The 25,420-nt window shown below is 37.0% G+C and overlaps 1 protein-coding gene and 1 non-coding gene across 7 annotated transcripts in view; one reads left to right on the plus strand and one right to left on the minus strand.

Moving 5' to 3' along the window:
* PCCA (propionyl-CoA carboxylase subunit alpha) overlaps positions 1–25,420 on the minus strand; it is a 461,536-nt gene that overhangs the window by 319,821 nt on the left and 116,295 nt on the right. For all 6 annotated transcript variants that reach the window (XM_077855069.1, XM_077855072.1, XM_077855071.1 and 3 more), the window contains 2 exons: positions 19,706–19,819; positions 17,852–17,905 (listed from right to left, as the gene is read on the minus strand). In XM_077855069.1, coding sequence (XP_077711195.1) covers positions 17,852–17,905; positions 19,706–19,819 — 168 coding nt within the window. The remainder of the gene's footprint in view (positions 1–17,851; positions 17,906–19,705; positions 19,820–25,420) is intronic.
* LOC144288201 (U6 spliceosomal RNA) lies at positions 8,032–8,136 on the plus strand. Its single transcript, XR_013356173.1, has one exon. It is a non-coding gene; the product is annotated as a U6 spliceosomal RNA (small nuclear RNA).

Genomic DNA, 25,420 nt, shown 5'->3' on the forward strand with positions numbered 1-25,420 from the left:
CCCTGTGTGCACGGAAAGCCACAATTCAACATCAATTAAAAGAGCTAGCTGCAAAACAGTAACAGAGCAGCCCTGTCACCACTTAAAATACCTCAGAGACAGAAAAGCTAAGACAAACATGAAATTTCTACACTTCAACTAAAAATATTGTGCAAAACATGACTGTCAACATGGTCAGCTTTAGTTAAGATTTGTGTGACCTGTTTCAAAGTTGTCATGACTTCAAACAATTTCCTAAGAGTGAAAATAAGATCTCTAGTTATCTAAAAAGAAAAAAAAAATCAACAACATACTAAATTATTGATTTTTTCATTACTCAGTCAATAAATTCAGACTTAGTTATATAAAGCTCACCTGGAACTCGAAAAGACTGAGAACTTTAGAAGTTTGTTAAGAAAAAAATTATCAGGGATCCCTGGGTGGCTCAGCAGTTTAGGGCCTGCCTTTGGCCTAGGGCATGATCCTGGAGTCCAGGGATTGAGTCCCACATTGGGCTCCCTGCATGGAGCCAGCTTCTCATTCTGCCTAGGTCTCTGCTTCTCTCTCTGCTTCTCTCTCTCTCTCTGCCTCTCTCTCTCTCTCTCTCTCATAAATAAATAAATTTTAAAATCTTTTAAAAAAAGAAAAAGAAAAAATTATCATATAAACTAATGATTTAGATCTCAAAATAAAATATTTGCTTTATATAAGCAGAGCCTCATTTATTGGCGCTAAAAATGTTAGCCTATTCACTATAATATCATCTGCAATTTACACTAGGAAAACCTAAAATAAAATATGTATAGACATCTAGTATCTGTTATTAACTTTTGAAATAAATTATGATTTTCAGGGGTGCCAGGCCGGCTCAGTTGTAAGAGGATACAGTTTTGTTTTGTTTAAGATTTTAGTTATGTATTTGACAGAGATAGAGCCAGAGAGCACAAGGGAGGGAATGGCAGAGGGAGAGAAGCAGACCTCCTGCTTAGCAGGGAGCCCGATTTGGGGTTCAATCCCAGAACCCCAGGATGAGGGCCTGAACTGAAGGCAGATGCCCCAGAATGGGGCTCTTGATCCTGGGGTCATGAGTTTGAGCTCCATATTAGATGTAGAACTTACTTTTTTTTTTTTTTTTTTTTTTTTTAAGATTTACTTATTTGAAAGAGAGAGTGAGAGTGAAAAAGAGAAAGCATGAGCAGAGGTAGGGGCAGAGAGAGAAACTGTCTCCTTTCTGAGTGGGGAGCCAGATCATGATCTAAGCCAAAGGCAAGATGTTTAACCAACTGAGTCACTCAGGCACCCCTAGAACTTACTTTAAAAAAATAAATTATGGTTTTCATAAATAGAATATTTTTTTAAGATTTATTTGACAGAGAGAGAGAGAGAGAGAGGACGTGTGTGCACAAGCAGGGGGAGGGGGAGGCGCTGAAGAGAACAGAAGCAGACTCCCTGCTCAATCCCTGAAGCCGGAGATCATGACCTGAGCCGGAGATCATGACCTGAGCAGAAGGCAGACACCCAACAGACTGAGCCACTGAGGGACCTAAATAAAATATTTTTTTTCTTTTTTTAAATTTTTTATTTATTTATGACAGTCACACAGAGAGAGAGAGAGAGAGAGAGAGAGAGGCAGAGACACAGGCAGAGGGAGAAGCAGGCTCCATGCACGGGGAGCCCGACGTGGGATTCGATCCCGGGTCTCCAGGATCGCGCCCTGGGCCAAAGGCAGGCGCCAAACCGCTGCGCCACCCCGGGATCCCTAAATAAAATATTTTTAATGAAAATTTCAAAATATGGAGCAATGGAATGAAGGTATCATTAATATATTAATTTACTATTTTGAGTTATTATGTGACATTTGTCTAAAGAATACTATATGTAAGCACCTATAATATTAACATGTTTCAATATATGTGTGTTTTTTTTTTTTAATTTCATTTATTCTTTTGACAGAGAGAGCAAGAGAGCACAAGCATGGGGAACAGCAGAGGGAGAGGGAGAAGCAGACTCCCCACTGAGCAGGGAGCCCCCTACGGGGCTCAATCCTAAGACCCAAGGATCATCACCTGAGCCAAAGGCAGATAGATGCTCAACTGACTGAGCCACCCAGGTGCTCCTGTTTGAATAGAAGTTTATCATTCTCTGATGACCTAAAAAGCATGCTAGCTTCTTAAAGCTCCCCTCAAAATTAATCCAATAAGTATCACAAATAACACATTAAAAATCTATTTTCTCTTTATGGATGCTGAGTAAATCTTAATTTTCCACCCAATATATGAAGTTAAACCAGCTTTCTAGAACCCTCCAGGCTTGAAATAATAGACTTCAATCAAAAGAAGTGATCATCTACTATTATGTGTTTAGGAAAATTACTTTCTTTGCTTTTTTCTTTTTTTTTTTAATTTGAGAGAGAGTGAGAGCATGAGCAGGGAGAGGGACAGAGGGAGAGGGAGAAGTAGACTCCCTGCTGAGCAGGGAGCCAGACAAAGGGCTCCATCCCCGGACCCTGAGAACATGACCGGAGTCAAAGTCAGATGTTTAACCTTGACTGAGATACCCAGGCACACACATACATCTAATTTTTAAAAGATTTTAATTATTTATTAGAGAGAGACAGAGACAGAGAGGGAAAGAATCTCAAGCAGACTCCCTGCTCAGTGCAGAGCCTGAGGTTGGGCTCAATTTCATGACCCTAACATCACAACCTGAGCTGAAACCAAGAGTCAGACACTTAACTGGCTGATCTACCCAGGAGCCCTAGGAAAATTATTTTATTTGGTTCAATTCCTTCATCTATAAGTTAGAGGTAATGATAACACAAGAGCACATAAAGATTTTTAAAAAGCACATATGAAATACTTTTCATATTATCAGACAATCCCCCCAAAACAGAATAATTAGTTCACTAAGAACCCAAATCCTCCTCCTCCTCCTCCTATCAGAGTCCCATTTAGCAAGGTCGAGTCTTACTCAGAAGTTTACCTGCCTATGCATCACAAGTCCAGCACTCTTGACATTCTTTTACCTTAATGAAAATGTACACTGATCCAAATAATTTGCTCAGGGGTAAACACATTTGTCCACCTTCTATAGGATACGAATTTCTGCATTACTGGTCACTGTTATGGCACCTCGGGTAACTGTTTTATCTTCTAGCTCTTCTTATTCCTTATTTCATATCTTTTAATATCCACAGATCATCCACGTTGCTGTTTTTAACCTCTACCAAATTCTGTTAAGGCTATTACAGCCTCTATACCCATTTATTAAAACTACACTGGCCAAGGCATCTAGAAACTGAGTCCTCCACCAAGTGTGTTCTGGACTGTGCTGTAGCTGCCACAGACTGTAACCAGAACTACTACACTAAAGACTCTACTACAGGTACGCCTGGGTGGCTCAGTGATTGGGCATCTGCCTTCGTCTCGGGGCATGATCCTGGATTCCTGGGATCAAGTCCCATATTGGGCTCCCTCATGGAACCTGCTTCTCCCTCTGCCTGTGTCTCTGCCTCACTCTCTCTCTCTCTCTCATGAATGAATAAAAAAATCTTTTTTAAAAATAAATAAAAAATAAAACAAAGGCTCTACTACAAACCACCATTATTGCTTCCACTGTTTTCTAACTTCTTTGTGCTTTTCTTATTTCATCTGCTACTTTTCCCAAATTCTAGCTTTTAGGGAGGAAACCTGAACTTTTACAGACAACTCTTTATATAGTCCCTTTAGGTATCAAAATGTTCAGCAATCTGAAGATACCAAGAAGCTTAACTTGTTATAAAGTTATAACAAATTATAAAATTATGGTCTTACAGGGAAAACATAATCACGGGTGAGGAAAAAAGTTGAAAACAGTTTAAGATTTTGTTTTTTGCTGCAAAAAGTTGTAGAATCTCTTTCAGAGGGCATATAGCCCAGTAACAGTAGAGAGTAACAGAGAGTAGGTAAGCCTCCATTCCAATCTTTTTACCCTGGCACTAACAGCTGTATGACCTTGAGCAACTTGCTTATACTCACCACCTTCCTTCTACCTCTTACACTTATAAAGTGAACACATTACTATCCACCTGCAGAACAGTTACAAAAAGCAAATAGAGGAGCGCCTGGGTGGCTCAGTTGGTTAAGTGTCTGATTCTTGATTTTGGCTCAGATCATGATCTCAGGATTGTAAGATCGAGCCCTGTATCCACCTCCACACTGGGCGTGGAGCCTACTTACATTTCTTTCTCTCCCTCTCCTGCTGCCCCTCCCACCTCTCTCTCTAAAAAATTTAATTAAAAAATAAAAAGGAAATGGAGTTAGTACAAGTACTTAGCATAGCACCTGGCACACAATAAGTACTCAACAATTTAACAATCTACTAAAGGTAGAAATTTCATCCTTTGGAGAAATATCATCCACTTGTATCATGCTCACAATCAATCTTGTTGCCTAAACTCTTGCTTTATCTAAATGCCTTATTTCCTTCCATCTTGTTCTACTATTCACTTTTAAAATTGCTTTTGCTTTGGAGAACCTAGGTGGCTCAGTTGTTGAAGTATCCGATTCTTGGTTTCTGCTCAGAGTAATGAAATCAAACCCCACATCAGGTTCCACATTCAGTGGGAAGTCTGCTTGAGTTTCTTTCCTGCTGCTCACATACCTCACTCGCACTTGCACTAGCTCATTCACTCTCTCTAAAAAAAATAAATAAATCTTTTATAAATAAATAAATTACTTTTGCTTTTAAATGGTGTGATAAAGGATAGTAAGAGCAGGAATGATTATAAAAACCACAGTCCTGGACACCTAGGTGGCTCAGCAGTTGGGCAGCTGCTTTCAGCTCAGGTCATGATCCTGGGATCCAGGATTGAGTTCTGCATCAGGCTCCTGCAAAGAGCCTGCTTCTCCCTCTGCCAGTGTCTCTGCCTCTCTCTCTGTCTCTCCCAAATAAATAAAATCTTAAAAAAAAAAAAAAAAAACAGTCTTTATATACTTCACTAATAAATATGGGCCCAAGTTATAACTCCAAAGCATAAAGATTGCAAAACTAATTCACCATTAACAAATATGAATATTATACTGTCATATATAGACATCCAATGTAAGATTTTTTTCATGTAAAATACATAAGATATATACCCTAACAAATATTTGTTATTTCTAAAAATAAAAATGTATTTCAAATGAGCTTAGAGTGAACAGCAAGGAGATTAAAGCCCCTTTCCAAAGTTTATCTCATATTTGTAAATGTATATAAAAATTCCATTTAAATTGGCAAAGGAAAAAAAAAGGAAAAAAAAATTTAAAAATAAATAAATAAATAAATTGGCAAAGAATTATTTATGACTAGTATGTAAAGAAATAAACAACAGGAATTCGGAGATAAGTAAAGGTCCTTGATTTGACATGTAATTTTTTAAGATTTTATTTATTTATTCATAGAGACAGAGAGAGAGAGGCAGAGACACAGGCAGAGGGAGAAGCAGGCACCATACAGAGAGCCTGACGTGGGACTCGATCCAGGGTCTCCAGATCACGCCCTGGGCTGCAGGCGGCACTAAACCGCTGCGCCACCGGGGCTGCCCTTGACATGTAATTATAAATAAGGCCAAAAATGATGCCAAAATGAGGAGGGGAAGTGTACTCAAAGAAATCTTGCTCTTTCAAACTAGAAAGCTCTTCTCCCTTGGGACACCTGGGTGGCTCATCGGTTAAGCATCTGCCTTCAGCCCAGGGCGTGATCCTTGAGTCCTGGGATTGAGTTCCACATCAGGCTCCCTGCATGGAGCCTGCTTCTCCCTCTGCCTGTGTCTCTGCCTCTCTCTTTCTCTCTCTCTCTCTACCCCTCTCTGTCTCTCATGAATAAATAAATAAAATATTTTTTAAAAAAGAAAGAAAGAAAGCTCTTCTCCCATGACATTTCAGCTTAAGCGTCATCCTCTCAGAGAGGTTTTTTGCTGCCACCTTCTCTAAAGAGGTAACCCAGTTACCTTTTGGCACTGCATTTCTCAAATTTGGGGAGCTCAGATCCAAACAATGAGCATGTGAAGAACTAAATAAAAAGCTAAGAAAATATAAATGGGAGCACATACTCAGAGGTTCAAACAAATATGCCATTAGTATGTTGGGAATTGTGCATACATAAGAATAGAATATTCTTTGCTTAGCAAATTAGCATATCACACACTGTGCTTCAATATGGTGCCTCAGGAACTTTTTAACAATATCTTTAGGGATCCCTGGGTGGCGCAGCGGTTTAGCGCCTGCCTTTGGCCCAGGGCGCGATCCTGGAGACTCAGTATCGAGTCCCACGTCGGGCTCCCGGTGCATGGAGCCTGCTTCTCCCTCTGCCTGTGTCTTTGCCTCTCTCTCTCTCTGTGTGACTATCATAAATAAATAAAAAATTTTTAAAAAGTATAAAATAAAAGGGAAGATATTAAAAAAAAAAACAGTATCTTTAGATAAGGTCCAGTCCAAAAACAAAACCCCAGCAATCATCTCGTTATTTCTGCCTCAGTCCATTTTAGAAAACATGCACTTAAAAGCTTAATTTTAGAATGTATTTGAGGCATTAAGCATCATTAACTATATGTAACGGTGATAATGTACTTTATTAAATCTGACAAAATCTTCAATCTATTATGTTCACTAGAACAACAAAAAATCTTTCCTATTGAATTCCAAGTTTAGGGGTTATATACAAATAAATAGTTGAAATTCAACTTTAAGAGATCACTAAGTTAGTGAAAGTTAAAAACAGCATTACAACCTAAAAACACAGAGAAGTTTCTCCAAGTGTCTTTCTCTATTTATTTCTAGAATTCCAAGTTTTAATTCAGCAACTTCTCTCACCTATCAAATAGTTAACAAGCATTTACTGGGCAGCCCAGGTGGCTCAGCAGTTTAGCGCCACCTTCGGCCCAGAGCGTGATCCTGGAGACCCAGGATCGAGTCCCACGTCAGGCTCCCGGACTGGAGCCTGCTTCTCCCTCTGCTTGTGTCTCTGCCTCCCTCTCTGTTTGTCTCTCATGAATAAATAAATAAAATCAAAAAAAAAAAAAAAAAAAAAACACTTCCTGAAAGCTTCAGTGATACAAGAGTATTAAAAAGCATGATTTCCAGCTTTTTACTCATGTAAAAGTTGGGACGATCAACAGATGGCAGATGAAAATGTGCTACAGCCGTACCATGGATTTTATCAGACTTAGAATGCAATGAAATTGTGACACACGCTACAACAAGGATGAAGCTTAAAGACATTATGCTCAGTCAAATAAGCCAGAAACAAAAGGTAAAATATTCTATGATTCCACTTATAAGAGTCACCTAGAATAGGCAAATTCATAAAGACAGCAAGTAAAACAGACCTTACAAGGGCACCGGTGGGAGTGAGAGGGAGTTATTGTTTAATGGCTGCAAAGTTTCATTTTCAGATGATGAAAACTTTCTAGACATAAATAGTAGTGATAGTTATACACTGTAAATGTACTTAATGCAACTGAATTGTACACTTAAAAATGGTGAAAATGTGGGGCGCCTGGGTTGCTCAATCAGTTGTGCATCCAAATCCTGATTTCAGCTCAGGTCATGACCTCATTTTTTTTTTTTATTTTACTAGAATTTATGGGGAAGAGATAATGGAGTCAAACTGTCACAAAGAAAATCTTCAGATTAAACTCCCGCCAAATAACATTCAAGTTCTTTCAGTCTCCACTGCCTGAGCACTGAAGCAACACCCCTTCTCTCTGCATGCACATGTCAAGCTGCCAGTTATTGTATCCACCTGTTTTCCTGCCACTTAACTCTCTGCATCATGTCTCAGTAATCCCAGACGTAAAAACTTCTTCCATTTCTATGGTTGCCCTCATCCAGCTGAGACTGCTGCTGGCTATCACAAACCTTCACCAACCATATGCTCTGGTCCATACAGCTCAGGGTCCTGGGATCAATCCCCGTGTCAGGCTCCATGCTCAGCAACAGAGAGCCAGCTTGGGATTCTCTCCCCCTCTTCCTCTACCCCTCTCCTTGCTCACGTGCTCACTCATTCTCTCTCAAATTTTTTTTAATAATGATGAAAAGGGGCCCATATATACTAAAATTGGAAGGATAGAGAAGATTATTAGCATGGCCCCCACACAAAGATGACATGCAAATTCATGAAGCATTCCATATTTTTTAAATGGTAAAGTAGGTAATTCTATGTTATACATGATATACCACAATTAAATATGTATATAATAAAAGAAATAAAAACAAAACATAATTTCTTCAAGGTACCCTAAAAATAGGCCAAAATGAAAATCACTCTTAATTTCAAGAGACTGACGTTTGGGTCATTAATGAAGGAAATGTCCTAACTCACCTCAAACATATTTAAAGCAAAAGTTATGACATTATCCTATGGAATGTATAATCTATGCAGATGAAATACACATGACAGTGGTATTTCAGAGAATGGTATTTCAGAGAATGCCGATGGAAAGACAGGGGAAGAGGACTATACACATTGTAACATTTCTACATTTCACCTAAAAATGGTAAATGGTATAATATTAATTCTAAATAGACTATAAAGTTAAGGATGTATATTGCAATACTTAGAAAAACCACTAAGAAATAAAAGGTCTGAGGTACCTGGGTGGCTCAGTCAGTTAAGTGCCTGCCTCCTGCTTTGGTCATGATCTGGGGTCCTGGGATCAAGCCTCACAGGTGGTACTCCCCACTCAGCAGGGAGTCTGTTTCTCCCTCTCCCTCTACCCTCCCCCATGCTCATGCTGGCTCTCTCTCTCTCTCTCTCTCTCTGTTATATAAATTTTTAAAAATCTTTTTAAAAAAATGTAAAAGGTCTTAATAAGTAAATTTAAATGGAATTCCAAAAATTAAGATAATCCAAATAAAATAAGAAAGGAAAACAGAAAGGAAGTAATGACATAACCAGAAAAAGAAAATGGTAGCCATAAACCCAGTCATATAAATGCTAACCTATCTTACTGAAACTGCATATCGGTGAGTGTACACAGATGCATGACAATACTAAAAAAGCACTGAACTACTTATCACAAAAGGGTGAGTAGTAGTACACAGGAATTATACCTCAGTAAAGCCGTTATTAACGAAAATAAGACAAACCAATAAACAGACTAAACACTACAATTAAAGGTGCAGATTATGAGAATGATTTAAAAAATACAACCCATCTACAAGCTGACTGCAAGAGATATGTTTTCAATATAAAGAGTCAGATGGAGAAATGCATACTGTGCATACTGTAAGCATAAGACTCTTGAGAGTCTTGAGAGTTCAACATTAAGCAACTTGTCCAAGATCCTATAGCTACAACATGGCAGAGCAAGAATTTTAACTCTGATTCCAGACTAGCCTAATAAGTGCAAGGGAACAGTAAGGAGCAAGAGAAGGAAAGCTTGAGTAAATTCAAGCTATTTGAACTTTAAGCAAAGTTTAGAAAATCCCAACCTCACTGAATCACTTTTTTTTTTTTTCCATGAAATCCCAGATTCTTAACCTTCCTACTGAAGTCGCCCCCAACCCAACAATCCTAAACTCCCTAGAAATAAAGGAGGATTTTTCAAGTATCCATGTTGGGAGAGCATTCTACTCAACATCATCTTCAAATTCTTCAATAAATATCTAGAAGTTAACCCTCATCCAACATGCAGGAAATGAAACATGTTCTCAAACATTTCAAAGCACATTCTGTTACAACAATGGTTTTGTGAAGCTACTTGCACTGGTTTTCATCAATTCTGCTGAACATGACATTTAAGAGTCACAATTACAAATATAAAATTGTCAGAAAGAAAGAGTCATTGAACTTTTTCTTCTAAATCCATAGAGACCAGATTAATTCAACATAAGTATATCACAAAGCAGTAAAAAGTATCAATGACTATTCTGTAGCTCTATCAGTTCACTCAAATACTTTACTTACAAAGTCAGCAAATCCAAGTGAAGACACTTTCACTTGTGTCCAAGATCAAAGATCAGAAAAACAACAATAATTGTTTTTAGACCTTAAAAATGGCACACCAATAGGGGGGGCAGTGAGCAAAAAGATAAAAGTCTCCAAGAGCAAAAATAGGAACCATCCAAAGCTATCTTTTAAAAAAATAAAACAGAAAACACTAACAACCTGATCTCATTTCAATTCATCTTTGAAGCAGCTTGGAACATTTACTGGGTATGGAATTTATACTTTTGTTAGAAACTATACTCTCATTTACTAGCTATGTGATACTGGGCAAGGCATTTATTTCTGAGCTTATTCTCTCTTCTTAAAACCAAGGATAAGAATAATACATCACAGACTGTCAGGAAGATAAAATAAGAATGGTACTAGCATATCTGAAGGTTCATATCCTATACCTATTTTTAAGAGCCAGGGGGAAGGCAAGAAACATTCTGTGCCACTTTTTTTCTTATACACAAAAATCCTACTTCGGCAAATAAGAGTACCCTACATAACAAATCTATAGCAAAATTATAACACACACTCCCTCACTCCAAAAGGATATAAATATGGTTGCAGTGGTACAGTGGTAGCCTCCGGGGATTTAAACTGGAAGCTGGGGTCAGAGTTTCACAGATGAAGGAAACCTCTTTCAACATATACATGTGACTTAAATTTAAGATTTTACACTTTCAAAAATTTTTTAATTTTAACATAATAAAATCAAAGACCTGTATCCAAAATGTGAATTCTACTAACACTACAAAAATGTAGCTAAACCTGTATCTATAAAATACACTAGTATTAATAACATTTCTCAACTTTTTTTAAGAGAGAGAGAAAGTGTACAAGGGTGGAAGAGGGGGTGGCAGCAGTAAAGGGGAGGGGTAGAGGGAAGAGACAAAGAGAAAGAGATAGAAACTTAAGCAGGCTCCATGTCCAGCTTGGAGCCAGAGGCAGGGCTCAATCTCCCAACCCTGAGATCATGACCTGAGCTAAAATCAAGAGACAGACACACAACCAACTAAGCCACCCAGGGGCCCCATATTTCTCAACTCTCTTAAGCCATAATACAAATAAATTTCAATAGCCATGGACAAAAAACTTCAGTGAGTTACCTAGATCACAGCCCACATAAATAAAATCAGAGTTATATACAATTCTGGACTTGCAAGGTCCTACTTTAAAAAAAAGAAAAAAAAGCTTTTACAACTACAAGTGAATAGGTATCATATGAATCCCTTTAAATTACTCTATACTATTTTAAGAACAAAAATATTGTTAAATGAAACCATTGGCCAACTTCCTAACTTCAAAATTATTGTATTAGTTACAAAGCACTTCTAACATACTTCCAAACTCTAATAAGACTCTATGGATTACAACCCCATAACTGAAGAAAACCTAGCAACATGCTGTCTTCCAGTTTCTACCTACATAAGTTCTTTTCCTACAATCTACCTGTGCTACCTGTACTACAACAAAGTGAAGGAAAAGGTTTCTATGGGCTTTGCCTAAGTGGGTAACATTATTTTGGTCTTCACTTTTGGCTTCTCTTTAAATGCTCTCTCTTTCCAACTTAGCCAAGTAGGGTACAGTTTTTTGTTTTATTTTTTCAAGTGTTCCCTACCCAAAAATCAGCTAACCTGTGTCAAGTCCTGACTCTGTTACTTACTAGCATAGTGTGACTATTGGGAGGTCACTGCACCTGAGTCACTGTTTTCCTTTTGTTATACAGAGTTCATAATATCCAGCTTCAGTGGTTGCATGAGTGAAAGAAATCATGCGTCAAAATAGTTCATAAACTACAGTATCATGGACATACATATAGCAGTATAATTCTACCAAACTATTAATCTCAACAGGAAAAAAATCTAAATTCACAAAATTCACAAAAGAAACTATCTGATTAATTATGCAAAAGTACTAATTTCAACCATCTCATTGTCCTAAAAACTCTTCAATAGGTCTCTTTCTACTAGAGTAATTATTATGGATGCCTGGGTGGCTCAGCGGTTGGGTTCCGGTCCTGATCCTGGGATCCGGGATCAAGTCCCACATCAGGCTCCCAGCGAAGAGTCTGCTTCTCCCTCTGCCTGTGGCTCTGCCTCTCTGTGTGTGCCTCTCTCATGAATAAATAAATCTAAAATGTAAATACATATTTTTTAATAAATAAATAAATAAATGAAGTAATTATTAACAACTGTAATGCTTAAGATGATTTGCCTAGCAGTGTCAGACTGTGTGGTAAGTTCTCTATGTATGTTGATTTCCCATCTTTACAACAACCCTGCAGATAGAGGTCATTCTTTTCACTTTATAGATGAAAAAATGTTAATTTATTTCCAAATTCTGCTATTATAAGCAAACTTACCGTGAACATTTTTTAAAGTTTATCTTTGCAGGTGAAGTTCCTAAGACTATACTTGTCAGATCAAAGAGTACATACATTTTAAATTTTGATAGATACTAGCAAATTTCTGGCACCCTCCTCAAACCCTAAAATAATTTACACTCCAAAGAACAAGACAGTTGTCCTGTACACTTGCCTACACTGGATGTTATACCTATTTTTTTCAATTTTTGATTAATACAATGGATAGAAAAATTATACCTAATTACTATTATAATCCTTATGCTGTTAAAAAGTGTCCAATGAAAGGAGATAAAAGAATACAATCATCAAATCTAACCTGCTTGCTGTTCTCTATACTCCCAATGCTGAGCATTGTGGATAGAACTCACCATCTATAAGTGATATATACATGGGCAAGGCCCAAATGTGAAATAGAAGTTATTTAATATAACAAATTTCCCATAAAGCTAATTACCATAACTTATAATGCTATGTAACACTAAAACATGAAATATTATGAAAATATGTGTGTATAGATAAGCTCAAAAAGTAACTTGGAACACTATGAAATCTTTTTTTATAAGTATTTATTTATTTTTTAAAGATTTTATTTTTGGGGCGGCCCAGGTGGCTCAGCGGTTTAGCGCCACCTTCAGCCCAGGGTGTGATTCTGGAGACCAGGGATCCAGTCCCATGTCAGGTTCCCTGTATGGAGCCTGCTTCTCCTTCTGCCTGTGTCTCTGCCTCTCTCCTTCTGTGTCTCTCATGAACAAATTTATTTTTTTTCCTTTTTTTTTTTTTTTAATTTTTATTTATTTATGATAGTCACAGAGAGAGAGAGAGGCAGAGACACAGACAGAGGGAGAAGCAGGCCCCATGCACCGGGAGCCCGATGTGGGATTCGATCCCGGGTCTCCAGGATCGCGCCCTGGGCCAAAGGCAGGCGCTAAACCGCTGCGCCACCCAGGGATCCCTCTCATGAACAAATTTTAAAAATATTTTTAAAAAATTTTTAAAGATTTTTATCTATTTATTTGAGAGTGTATGCATACAAGCAGGGTGAGAGGCAGAGGGAGAGGGAGTAGCAGACTCTCTACTGAGCAGGGCTTGATCTCCGGAACCTGAGATCATGACTTTAGCCAAAGGCAGGCGCTTAACTGACTGAGCCACCCAGGCGCCCCTATGAAATCTCTTTAAACCAATACTTCCTCTTTCCAGGAACAGGTAGTTGTCCTTCCCAAAGCTCATTCCTAAACTAAAAATATTTCTTAATTCTAACAGTCCTCATAGCCTCCTATCACTCTGCTTTTACTGCTCAGAATATGAGGAGCCCAGAGGATAAATACATAATGAAAAACAGTCTAGAAATAAAATCTGTTGGCTCAGCACATTAAAATTACTGAAATTTCTTCACAAGTGTTATTTGTAGCTTTGTTATTTTTCTATGACTTAAGCAAAAACAAAGTATGATGTTTATTTTTTTTAAGTATGATGTTTAAATCAGGTACAGTACAGATTGTATAATCTGATCCTATTGCATGTAAATTAAGTATAAAGAATAGTCGTCACCAGCACCCACAAATAACCCCACACAAAGCCCCAAGTGAAGGCTGTTATTTTTTTTTTAAGTTTATTGTATACTTTCTAATGCAAATATATAGCATAAATGCAGGGGTGAAAAATCAAGAAATTATTCATGGTTGTTAACTAAAAATAACAATGTATCAATAAAGCACAATTAGTTTTTCTAGAAATATGCATGTTTTTGAATAGCAATTTAAAAACCACAGAACCAGGAGTACCTGGGTCAGTTAGTTAAGCATCTGCCTTTGGCTCGGGTCATGATCTCAGGGTCCTGAGATCCAGCCCCAGATGGGGGAGGGCGGGGCAGGTGGAGGGAGTGTCCTTGCTCAGCAAGGAGTCTACTTCTCTCTGCCCCCTCCCCTCCCATGTTCATGGTCTCTCCCTCTCAAATAAAATCTAAAAACAAAAACAAAACAAACAAAAAGCACACAGAACAGGGGCACCTAGGTGACACAGCTGGTTAAGCAGCCAACTCTTAGTTTTGGCCTGGGTGTTGAGATGAAGCCCTGGGTTGGGCTCCAGATTCAGTGAGAGTTTACCTAAGATTCCTTCTCCCAGGGACACCTGGGTGGCTCAGCATTGAGGGCGTGCCTTCAGCCCAGGGTATGAACCTGGAGACCCGGGATTGAGTTCCATATCGGGCTTTGTGCATGGAGCCTGCTTCTCCCTCTGCCTATGTCTCTGCCTCTCTCCCTCTCTCTCTCTCTCTCTATCTCTCATGAATGAATAAATAAAATCTTTAAAAAAAAAAAAAAATTAAAAGATTCTTTCTCCCTTTACCTTTGCCCCTCCCCTGATCTCTCTCTCCCTCTCCATATTTGATTATATATCTCAAACGATACAGTATTACAATAAATGGAACTCCACAGTATTCAACTTTAAAAAAAAAAAATTCCATCTTCTCATTGCAAAGTCACCATCAACATGGTAATCTATCACCACTACACTGGAAATCAGATTTCTAAAAATAACTCAGTTTGTGATAATAAGTATTGAATTTCAATGGCTAGTCACCAATCACACGTTTATAGGGCCTAACAAAAATCAGTAGGCAATTTCATTTCAGTGCTGTTGTGGGTTTTTTTTTTAAGATTTTATTTATTTATTCATAAGACACAGAGAGAGAAAGAGAACAGAGACATAGGCAGAGGGAGAAGCAGGCTCCATGCAGGGAGCCCAATGTGGGACTCCATTCCGAGACTCCAGAATCATGCCTTGAGCCAGTCACTCAACCACTTAGCCACCCAGGATCCCTGTTATTTATTTATTTTTTTAATTGAACTTACCACCTATAACCAGATATTCCAAAAGGAGAGTTTTAAATGGCATGCTCCAACGGGCAAAGACTTTAATGCTACGAAAATTATATCCAAAAAGGAATCTTGCCACGATGCCAAAAAAAAAAAAAAAAAAGAGGCTAGTTATCACGAACTACATGGTTTCATAGAGAACCAAAACATGGCAATAATGCCTTCTGGCTATAAAACAGTCCTATTTGGGACTATTAATAAATAAAATCTTTTAAAAAAAATAGTCCTTTTTGTGATATGAGGAAAATTTTCTTGCATGTTATTGTTTTATAATTCTTAATTTAATAATTATTCTTTCTATATCATTCATTGAATCTAACATGTAGAAATCATTAGACTATAAAACAAAAGGGAAAGAAAGACAGATAAGGCCAAGTCTCTTGCCTCACAAGGAAATAAAAATACAGAATTTTAACATAATATGTAAAGTAGTATATCAAATAAAAAATCTAAAAAAAAAAAAAGTCTCTAGAAAACAGAGGAAAGACATTATTTCTCACCAGAGGGATAGAGAAACTATCCTGGTAGAAATAACATGTGAACTGTGTCTTTCAAGACAGGCAGTAGTTGGAAATGTGGGAGAGGACAAGTATGTTCCCTGAGCAGAGTCACAAAAAGGATGGACCACACAAAGAACAAGTCATGTTTGAGAACAGCATGGTGTTCTGGCATGGCTGAGGGATAGCTCTAAGAAAGGGAAATGGAGGAGCGGATATAAGAAAATTCATGAGAAAGGAAAGTAATCATTTATATATTCTGCACTCTTCTAACATGAAACCCCTGATGGAAATACTCTCCATTTAAGGAGAATGCGAACTTCTTCGTAATATTTTCTTCCCTGAATTGAAGTCATCTGTGTACTTGATTTACTTGACTGTGAGCTCCTCATGAGCAGGACACACATCTGATTCATTTTTATATCTTCCTCAAATACCTTAAACATAGATAACAAACATTTTTTAATGATCAAATGAATACATGAATGAACATAATGACCATGTCATTTAGCTTCTCTGAGGAGACCCAGATATCCTTCTATACCAGGAATTGGCAAAATGTTTCTATAAAGGGCCACACAGTAAATATTTTAGGCTTTGCAGGTTATTTGGTCTTGCTATAGCTACACAATTCTGTTGTTATAGAGCAAAAGCAGCCCCAGACAACAGATAAGTGAATGAGCTTGACTATGTGCCAATAAAATTTAACTTACAAAAAAGGCAGCAGGTCACATTTGGCCCACTGACCATGGTTTAGACTCTTCATCTATACAACTTAAATTTAGTACTTTATATTGTACAGGCACATTCAAGTCACTTTCTGACACAAGGACAGAACTCAGCCAAAGTTTCAAAGAAGATAACAAAAAAGAATATAAATGGGAAAATGTGGCTATACTGTACCATCTATAAACCTGGGCCTTTGGCTGTTTCCACCTAATTTGCCCTCTCCAGACACATTAGCTATCTGTGTCACCTTACATCACAATTTCTGCAGGCCTCAGTTTTTCATCCTTAGGCTCTACTTTTTAATCTTTCAATTGGTTAAAATAGATCATTCTAAACTAGAACTCTAGGATCTTAAAAACTGTCCAAATTAAAATTACTGATTTTAAGTGGAAATGTCATCTAGAAAATTACATTCATAAATAATTTTGAACCTATGAAAGAACAAAATACAAGCATTTCACAGAAACAAAGTAAAACATATTAAATAATAAATTAAGATATCATCTGGGATAACTGGTGTACAAAACATTCAAAATTCTATTTTAGCACCTGAAAACTAAGGTTTCAGTACCTTGTTGAATGTAGTTATAAATACACCTGAGAAATCAGTTCAATTCACCCAATCAGGGTGGTAATATCTGAAAGAGACTCAGATCATCAAAAATCTTTCCCCAAAATAGACAAAATAGTAAGATTTGATCTTAAATGCCACAATTAGTGATAAAAAGGGAAATAATGCTGTTGTATAATAATAAATCACTGGACTCCTTGACATAGCTACGAATCTGAAAAGCTGAATTTTTTAAAAGTCCATACAATATATAACAAACTTGGTATCTGGGATCCTGGGGTGGCGCAGCGGTTTGGCGCCTGCCTTTGGCCCAGGGCACTATCCTGGAGACCCGGGATCGAATCCCACGTCGGGCTCCCAGTGCATGGAGCCTGCTTCTCCCTCTGCCTATGTCTCTGCCTCTCTCTCTCTGTGTGTGACTATCATAAATAAATAAAAATTAAAAAAAAAAAAAAACTTGGTATCACTCATTAGGTATAAAGCTGATTTTGGAACTTCTCCACTTTTATTCTCCAAACTAAGACCTGGGTTACAGAATAAAAATTCTTCACTTTTCACAAATGATTTTCAAAGAATTGACAGGTCAATTAAAACTATATAATTCAGGGACGCCTGGGTGGCTCAGCTGGGTAAGTAAGAATCTGCCTTCGCCTCAGGTCATGATCCTAGGGTCCTGGGATGGGGCCTCTCTTCTTCCTCTCCTTCTGCCCCTCCCCACCACTCATTCTCTTTCTCACTCTGCTCTCTCTCAAATAAATAAATAGAATCATTTTTTTTAAAAATCTGTAATTCATCACTACCCACATTTATAAAAGTAACACCATTATACTGCTTTCTGAAATATAAACAAACAGATTCTGGTTCGTTACAAACTTACCAGACATTTGGCAAATTCTTTGTTTTCTGAAAGGAATCCATAACCTGGATGTACCTTAGAAATGAAAAATAAAAAGCACTTTCAATTTTATCACATCACAAAACCTTTATAAGCAACATTGTGCATGAATGTGTTTATATTTCAAGAGCCTTGAGTAAGGTTACTTTTCCTACAGTTCCAACTCACATTCCCGAGTACAGACCCAAATTCAAGAAACTGCAAACGGAACACTCACTCGCAGCACGCTACCTTTGTCCTAACCATAAACAGAACCATTGACCTATAAATCTGTCTGTCCACCTACATCTATTTCAACACAACCTGAACTCTCCCTACTTTTTTCTGAGGCTAATTTTGGCCACAAGCATGGAGAATTTTCTAATGGCTGGTGGGTCAAAGACCAAGGTTATAAGAAACCATTTGTGAGATGAATGAAAAACTCCTGATTCCCCCTTTCTTTACTGTCTCCGGAAATGCTGCTTTCCAAAACCCTGGCTAAGCCAGCTAACATATTTTATTCCTGACAACATGAATACACCAGCCACTTAATGAGCAGTTTTTATCAAAACTAAAGTGGAAGTCTGATTTTACTTTTTCTGTATACATTGAATTTTTTTCCGTTAATATTTACTCTTCTTTCCCCCTTGTCCCACTTAGCATTTCACAACACTTTATGCTAGCCTCTCTCACAAACCATGTCGCTATGATTTAAGTTCTATTGTCCTGTTCTATCATACTGGCCCAACAAATTTAGATGCTCTATTATCAGTGAGTATTAAACGTATTTCCAGGAGAACAATTCTGCTATAAGGAACGCCAAATTTTGGAAGGAGCCAATATCATAATGTAGAAGTAGCTACACATCCGAGATGTTTAAATGTTAAACTACGCTTTATGAACATGGTACAGAATTCAAAAAACTGCATCACAGGAAAAGAGTTTCACTCCACCAATCACATTTTACAGAAACATTTAATGAAAGGTTATATTCTAACAAGCTATCATTAAAGGGTTAAGAATTCTACCTTCATTAATTCTGATAATAAACTGTAAACGCTTATAATATGGGTTCATGAATTCAGTTACTTATTTAAACATATATCTTACTAAACCATTTCTTTCACAAAATATGTGAGCATTAATTGAAGCACTCCAGGCTAATTGCTGGTATTGACTGTTTCCATCCAATTTTAGAGATAACTCTGCATAGTTTGTAACATTATATAATAAGTTCTCTGATCTAACACACACACACACACACAGTACCAGCAAAACACCATTCTTGATGTCAGAAATGAGTTTTTTTTTCCTGGATTCAACATTCAAACAGAATTAGAGATGGGAAGAATTACTGACTTCTCCATGTAAGTGAAATGCATTCTACTGACATTATCAAATTAAAATAATTACCAATTGCAAAGTTTTTATATCTGGAAGTGTAACCAGGTATACATAACTTTAAATGACTAAAACAATTTAAACAAGAATCTTGTGGATCCTATTTATAAGAGATGTTTTTTAACATTTTTATTACACTCAAAGGGTTAATACTCAAAACTAATTGGGATTTCTTTTTTTCTTCCCTAACAAATTTGGAAATGAACTGAAACTGCTCCCTGGTGTGAAAGCTGAATCCAACAGCCACCTGCAGGATCAGCAACCAACACTGCCAGATGCTACAAAGCCTTTGATTTCCAGTAGCGAATTCGGCCACATTTAATTCATGTGACATGAACTAACTGCAACAGCATTTTCAATCATTCTTTCTTATTTTTCTTTTTTCTGAATACAAACTCTAGCTTTCTGCTCACTATATATGAAACAGCTGCAGTAGATAGATTCATTCAGACTCACAGCTTGGGCCCTGGTTTTCTTAATGGCTTCCATGATGGCATCCATGTTGAGGTAGCTTTTACTGGTGGGAGCTGGGCCAACACAGACAGCCTCGTCCGCCATTTTCACATGAACCTGAAGAGACAAATCTCTGCATTAACAGATGCTCCCAGCAAAAATAACTCCCATCATTTGCTAATATACACAGAATTGCAAATGTGATTGTTTCACATATCATTTAGTAGTCAGATTCTTTTTGAAAGTGCACTAAAAAAAGAACAGTGCAACAAATCAACTCAGAACTATATTAACCATGACTTCCATTTATTACAAGCCTAGTCATGTCTAGCCAGATAACTTTCATAATATTCCGTACCAATTTGATTAAATAAAACCCCTGCAAACAACGTTGGCCCCTTATTTGGTTCATCTATACATAAACCTTATATCAAAAACTACCCTCTTACATGTAGCCAGGCTAGCCCAATATTTTCCTAACAAGCACTCATGCCCAGTTCTAAGCAAGCTCCCCAGGAAGTGGGGATAATTAGAGAAACTGAATGAAGGGATGTAGTGAGTGTCCCTGCACAGCATCAGGTCAGCACCAAGCACAAATTAAAGTCCACAAGTAAAGAGTTCAATATCACTACACATGAGCCAGAAAATCTTGACAATCATCTAAATACTCTCACATCTGATCCTCAACGATTTTACCTTTATTCCTAAAACAGCTGATACGCGGATTAAGTTCTGAATCTACTCAAAACTTAGAAATATATGCTCCATTTTTAAGACTACTCATTTTCCATTCTAAATCTACTTTTTGCTTAATTGAGGTAAGTCTTTCACTACTGAAAAGAATAACTTATTTCTAAAAAAACAAAAATCTATTCTTTTAAAATGATAAAGGGATTCATATATCTTTGAAATGGCTTTCCCTAAATTTTCCAGCTTAAGGAACTTCTACTGTGTTTGAATTTATTTTACAAGGCAGACATAAAAACTAGAGCACCTACATCTACCCGGATATTTATGACCCTACCTCCCCAAAAGTCTAAGATAGAAAATACTTTTGAGTATTGCTAAGTTCTACTCTTCACCCATGAAATTTTAAGAAGCACATTGTTTTAAATGAAATCTACAAAAAAATGAAACCAATTAAGTCATATTTTAGAAATAATCAATTCAATATTTTCAAATAAGTAAAAAATTATATTGTGCCCAAGAGATTTACACATCAGTATCTTAATAGAAAATGCTCAAATATATACTCTCTGTAATCTCTTTAATGATAATGCCCCTGCAAGGAAAAAGCAGTCAATCCTGCAAAGGGATCCTAAATATTTCCATGTTCAAAGCAAGGCTCTCCTTGTGGTTATTTCTGCCTTGCTTCCCCCCCTTAACCTCAAGTTGCTCCTCCTCTACTGTGCTCTTCCCAGTTGGGTCCCTATTACTAGCAATTTTGTCATTATAATTGTGGCTGTGCTTTTTTTCTATAAGAAAGGAATTGAACACTGAGCAATCCTTTAAAATGGACACATTAGCCAGGTGGGAATAAAGTAAAGTTAAATCCACATTTATTCTGTGTATTTTATTCACCTCCTGGTACTAACTACTATTAAAGATACACTTAAAGTTTCACTTTTACCACCAGGTCTTTCCCAGGTACTTCAGCTTCGGATGAATCGCCTTTAATCTGAACTCTTATAGTACTTAGTACAAAATCTGGCATTTAATTGCATCCTGCCGAGCAAAGTTATTCTGACTGCTTCATGGATTAGGACTACTACAATTTAGACACCTTGCTCCACCAGATCAGAAAGTCCGGCAAGGCAGAGGTTGCCTTAAATTCTTTTTTTTTTTTTTTTTAAATCACTCCCAGCACAATGCTGTGTACTAAAAACTTATCTCACAGATATACATGGCTGGCAGTTTATTTAATAACTTTCACTGATAAATCATTCTCTTTGTGGTGAAAGTTTACAGCAAATTAAAAATTCTACAATCATACTTAGCAATACATAAAGGAACTAAAGGTTGAATGGGAAGAAATTCAAAAATACATACACACACGTGTGTACATTTATATGTCCAAATTTTTTATCATAAACATGCATCAAAAAGTAAAAGAGATTAAATAGTATTTTATTACTTCCCATCTTTTTTTCTAAATACAGTTTGTAACCATACTGCATATATGTTTGCATCCTTTTGTTTTACAACATCTTAACAGACATGTTTCCTGTTATCACAAACTGTTTATAAACATGCAGAGAATCTAGCTCAGAGTCTAACATATTTTAACAGATAAATTATATGTCAAAAGATCAAGGCTTTACAAAGAAGGGCAAAACATGCTGTTTCTAAATGATTGATTTCTTTTCTTCTGTTTCTCAGAAACAAATCTTTCTTTAAGGTAGAAGCCTTTACTAGCATCTCAACAAAACCACAGTGAAGTCCAAGGTCAGTACTAGCAAAAATCCGTGGCAAAGCTATTTAAAAGAAAAAACTAGAAGCCTCTGTTGCTTTGGTCCCCAAGGAAATACTTATGAGTCAACCTGGAAAGAATAATTCTAAAAACTCTGACTCAAATTTCAATTTTGTTGTTATTATTGTACTAAATGCCTGAGGTGATTTCACTGGGTTACTAATACAAAACCAACTGCATTCAAGCCATGTAGGTGGCTCTTCTGAAGAGCAACTTATCACTGCCTACGCTGACTAGATGGATTTATGTTTCAAGAATTTCAAAATCTTGAAAAATATAAATTCCTTTTTATATACTTTGATATGTAATAATCATGGAAAAGTTTAAACTGGACTAATCAGTTAACTAGGATATTGCTGGCTACAAGTTTCAAAAAGAAAAAAAAATTAAGTATGAAGTAGTCTTCAGAAACTTTTCCAATAAGTTTTTAAAGATTATTAATTTCCCCCTCAAGCATTTAGTTTTATATTTTAAATTTTATTATTAAAATAGAAAAAATTACTTGAACCAGCCTTTTATTTTCCAAATAATAATCTAACAGAACAAAGTGTGTTTTTCAACTTACAGAAGAAAAAAAAATCACCTTCTTCATTGATTTTTCTTTTAAATGACTGTAAATACTTGGATATAGATAGATTAAAAATTGTGGTCTGAATTTTAAAACTCAGTTAATAGAAAATTTCATATTAGCCCATTAGATGCCTAATAAATGTCCAGACTTTAGTATCCACCAAATCTAACCCAATTCTTTATCAACAAGCAAAAGCCACCCTTAAAGACTGAAAAGGTAAAGAAAAGAATGCCAACTACATCAATCTTAATTTGAGAACCCAAAGAAAAAAATCATTTTTAAAAGATTTTTTTTAACTAATCTCTATACCCAACATAGGGTTCAAACTCACAACCCTAAGACCAAGAGTCACACACTCCACCAAATGAGCCAGTCAGGTGCCCCCAGAAAGGTCATTTTTAAAAATGAAATAAAATCCTATTTCTCAGAGGGGAAAAAAAAGAACCTTTCTCTCTATTCCATACAATGTGTCTAAAGAGACTTACACACAAATGTCAACAGACTAGCATTCTAGAATATCCTTCTAGAAAGGCAATTCATTTCTAGAAGATAAAGAATGATTTTTCTTTTTTCTTTTTTTTTAAGATTTTATTTATTTATTCATGAGAGACACAGAGAGAGAGAGAGGCAGAGACACAGGCAGAGGGAAAAGCAGGCTCCATGCAGAGAGTCCAATGTGGGACTCGATCCCTGGACTCTAGGATCACACGCTGGGCCAAAGGCAGATGCTCAACCACTGAACCACCCAGGCGTCCCAAGAATGATGTTTCAAAATCATTATATATTGTATTTGTTTTGATTTCATTTTGTAAAACTACATGTGTAGCACCATGACACATTTATTCATGATTTTTTTTTTATGCATTTCTTTGTTTTTTTAAGATCTTATTTATTCTTGAGAGACACAGAAAGAGAGGCAGAGACGTAGGCAGGGGAGAAGCAGGCTCTCCGCGAGGAGCCTGATGTGGGACTCAATCCTGGGACTTCGGGATCACTCCCTGAGCCGAAGGTAGATGATCAACCACTAAACAACCTCGGCATCCCTATTCATGATTTTTAGATACCAGAGTTAGTGACTTTACTATTTTTCTTTGGTTACAACTTACACAATTTTCAGAGTGGTAAAACCAAAAATTAAAAGTTACAGGGAAAAGAGATTAGGTTTTTGTTAGTTGCAAAACTCCCAATCTATTTTCTAAATTCCTGTTTTCACAGTATGGAGGTTCCTCAAAAAGTTAAAAACATAGTGATTCAAAGGGCCACATGCACTCCAATGTTTATAGCAGCAATGTTCACAACAGCCAAACTATGGAAAGAGCCCAGATGTCCATTGACAGAGGAATGCATAAAGATGTGGGATATATAATATATAAAACATATATATAATGGAATATTACTCAGTCACCAAAAAGAATGAAATCTTGCCATTTCCAAGGATGTGGACAGAACTAGGAGAGTGTTATGCTAAGCAAAGTAAGTCAAAGAAAGACAAATACCATATGATTTCACTCATATGTGGAATTTAAGAAACAAAACAGATGAACATAGGGGAAGCAAAGAAAAATAAGATGAAAATAGGGAGACAAACCATAAGAGACATTAAACTCTAGGAAAGAAACTGAGGGTTGCTGGAGGGGAGGTGGGTTGGGGGAAGAGATAGTTGGTCGATGGGCATTAAGGAGGGAACTTGATGTAACGAGCATTGAGTGTATATGCAACTAATGGATCACTAAATTCTACCCCTGAAATTAATAATACACTATATGTTAACTAAGTTGAATTTAAATAAAGAGTTTAAGTTTTTAAAAATCCTGTTTTCCTATCAGTAAAGGGTTCTGTCCCGGAACCAATGGGTTTGCCGAGTCTTTTTTTGGCAGGGAGGCATTTCTAAGAACATGGTAAACAAAAAAAGAATGAAAACCAGCATGACTAGAACCATATACTTTTAACACTAATCCCTGGTAGAAGCATCAGGGAACGATGGGAAGGATGGAGTAGGGGAGAGGAGAGACCAAGTATGAAAGCAAAACCTTAGCAAAAGCAATGTCAATGTACCAAGACCACAATGAAAGAGACCGTGGAATGGGAGGAGGGGTGCAGAGAGATGAAGGGGTGGGACAGGGGTTACTTATATGTTTGGTTGTAAAGGCTGGGAGAGGCAGAGATATAGCTGAGAAAAAGTTTGAAGTGGGATTTTTTTTTTTTTAGCTTAGGAAAATTTGAACAAATGCACTTGAGTAGGACTCTCTGGAAAGTAAGGAGCTTAAAAACATCTGGGAGATGAAACAATTCAAATTGACAATCAAGTGGCAGAGCTAGGAGACAAGGAGAAGCAGGAGACAGGGACAAAGGGATAGAGCTCATTTCTAATACACACAAAAATATAAGCCAGGAATTAAAAAGAAAAAAGATGAAAGAGAGGGCACCTGGGTGGCTCAGGTGGTTAAGCATCTACCTTTGGTTCAGGTGATGATTTTTGGGGCCCTAGGATCAAGCCCCACATTGGCTCTCTCTGCTCAGCAGGAAGCCTGCCTCTCTCTCTCTCACTCTGCACACTCTCCCTCTCTTGCTCTCTCTCTTAAGTAAATGAATCTTTAAAAAAATGAAACAAGATAAAGGAAAATCAGACAGGAAAGACAAACAGTAAAGACAGAAGGACAGACAGACAGCTTGTTAA

The sequence above is a fragment of the Canis aureus genome, chromosome 17, assembly GCF_053574225.1.
Source record: "Canis aureus isolate CA01 chromosome 17, VMU_Caureus_v.1.0, whole genome shotgun sequence".
NCBI lineage: Eukaryota > Metazoa > Chordata > Mammalia > Carnivora > Canidae > Canis > Canis aureus.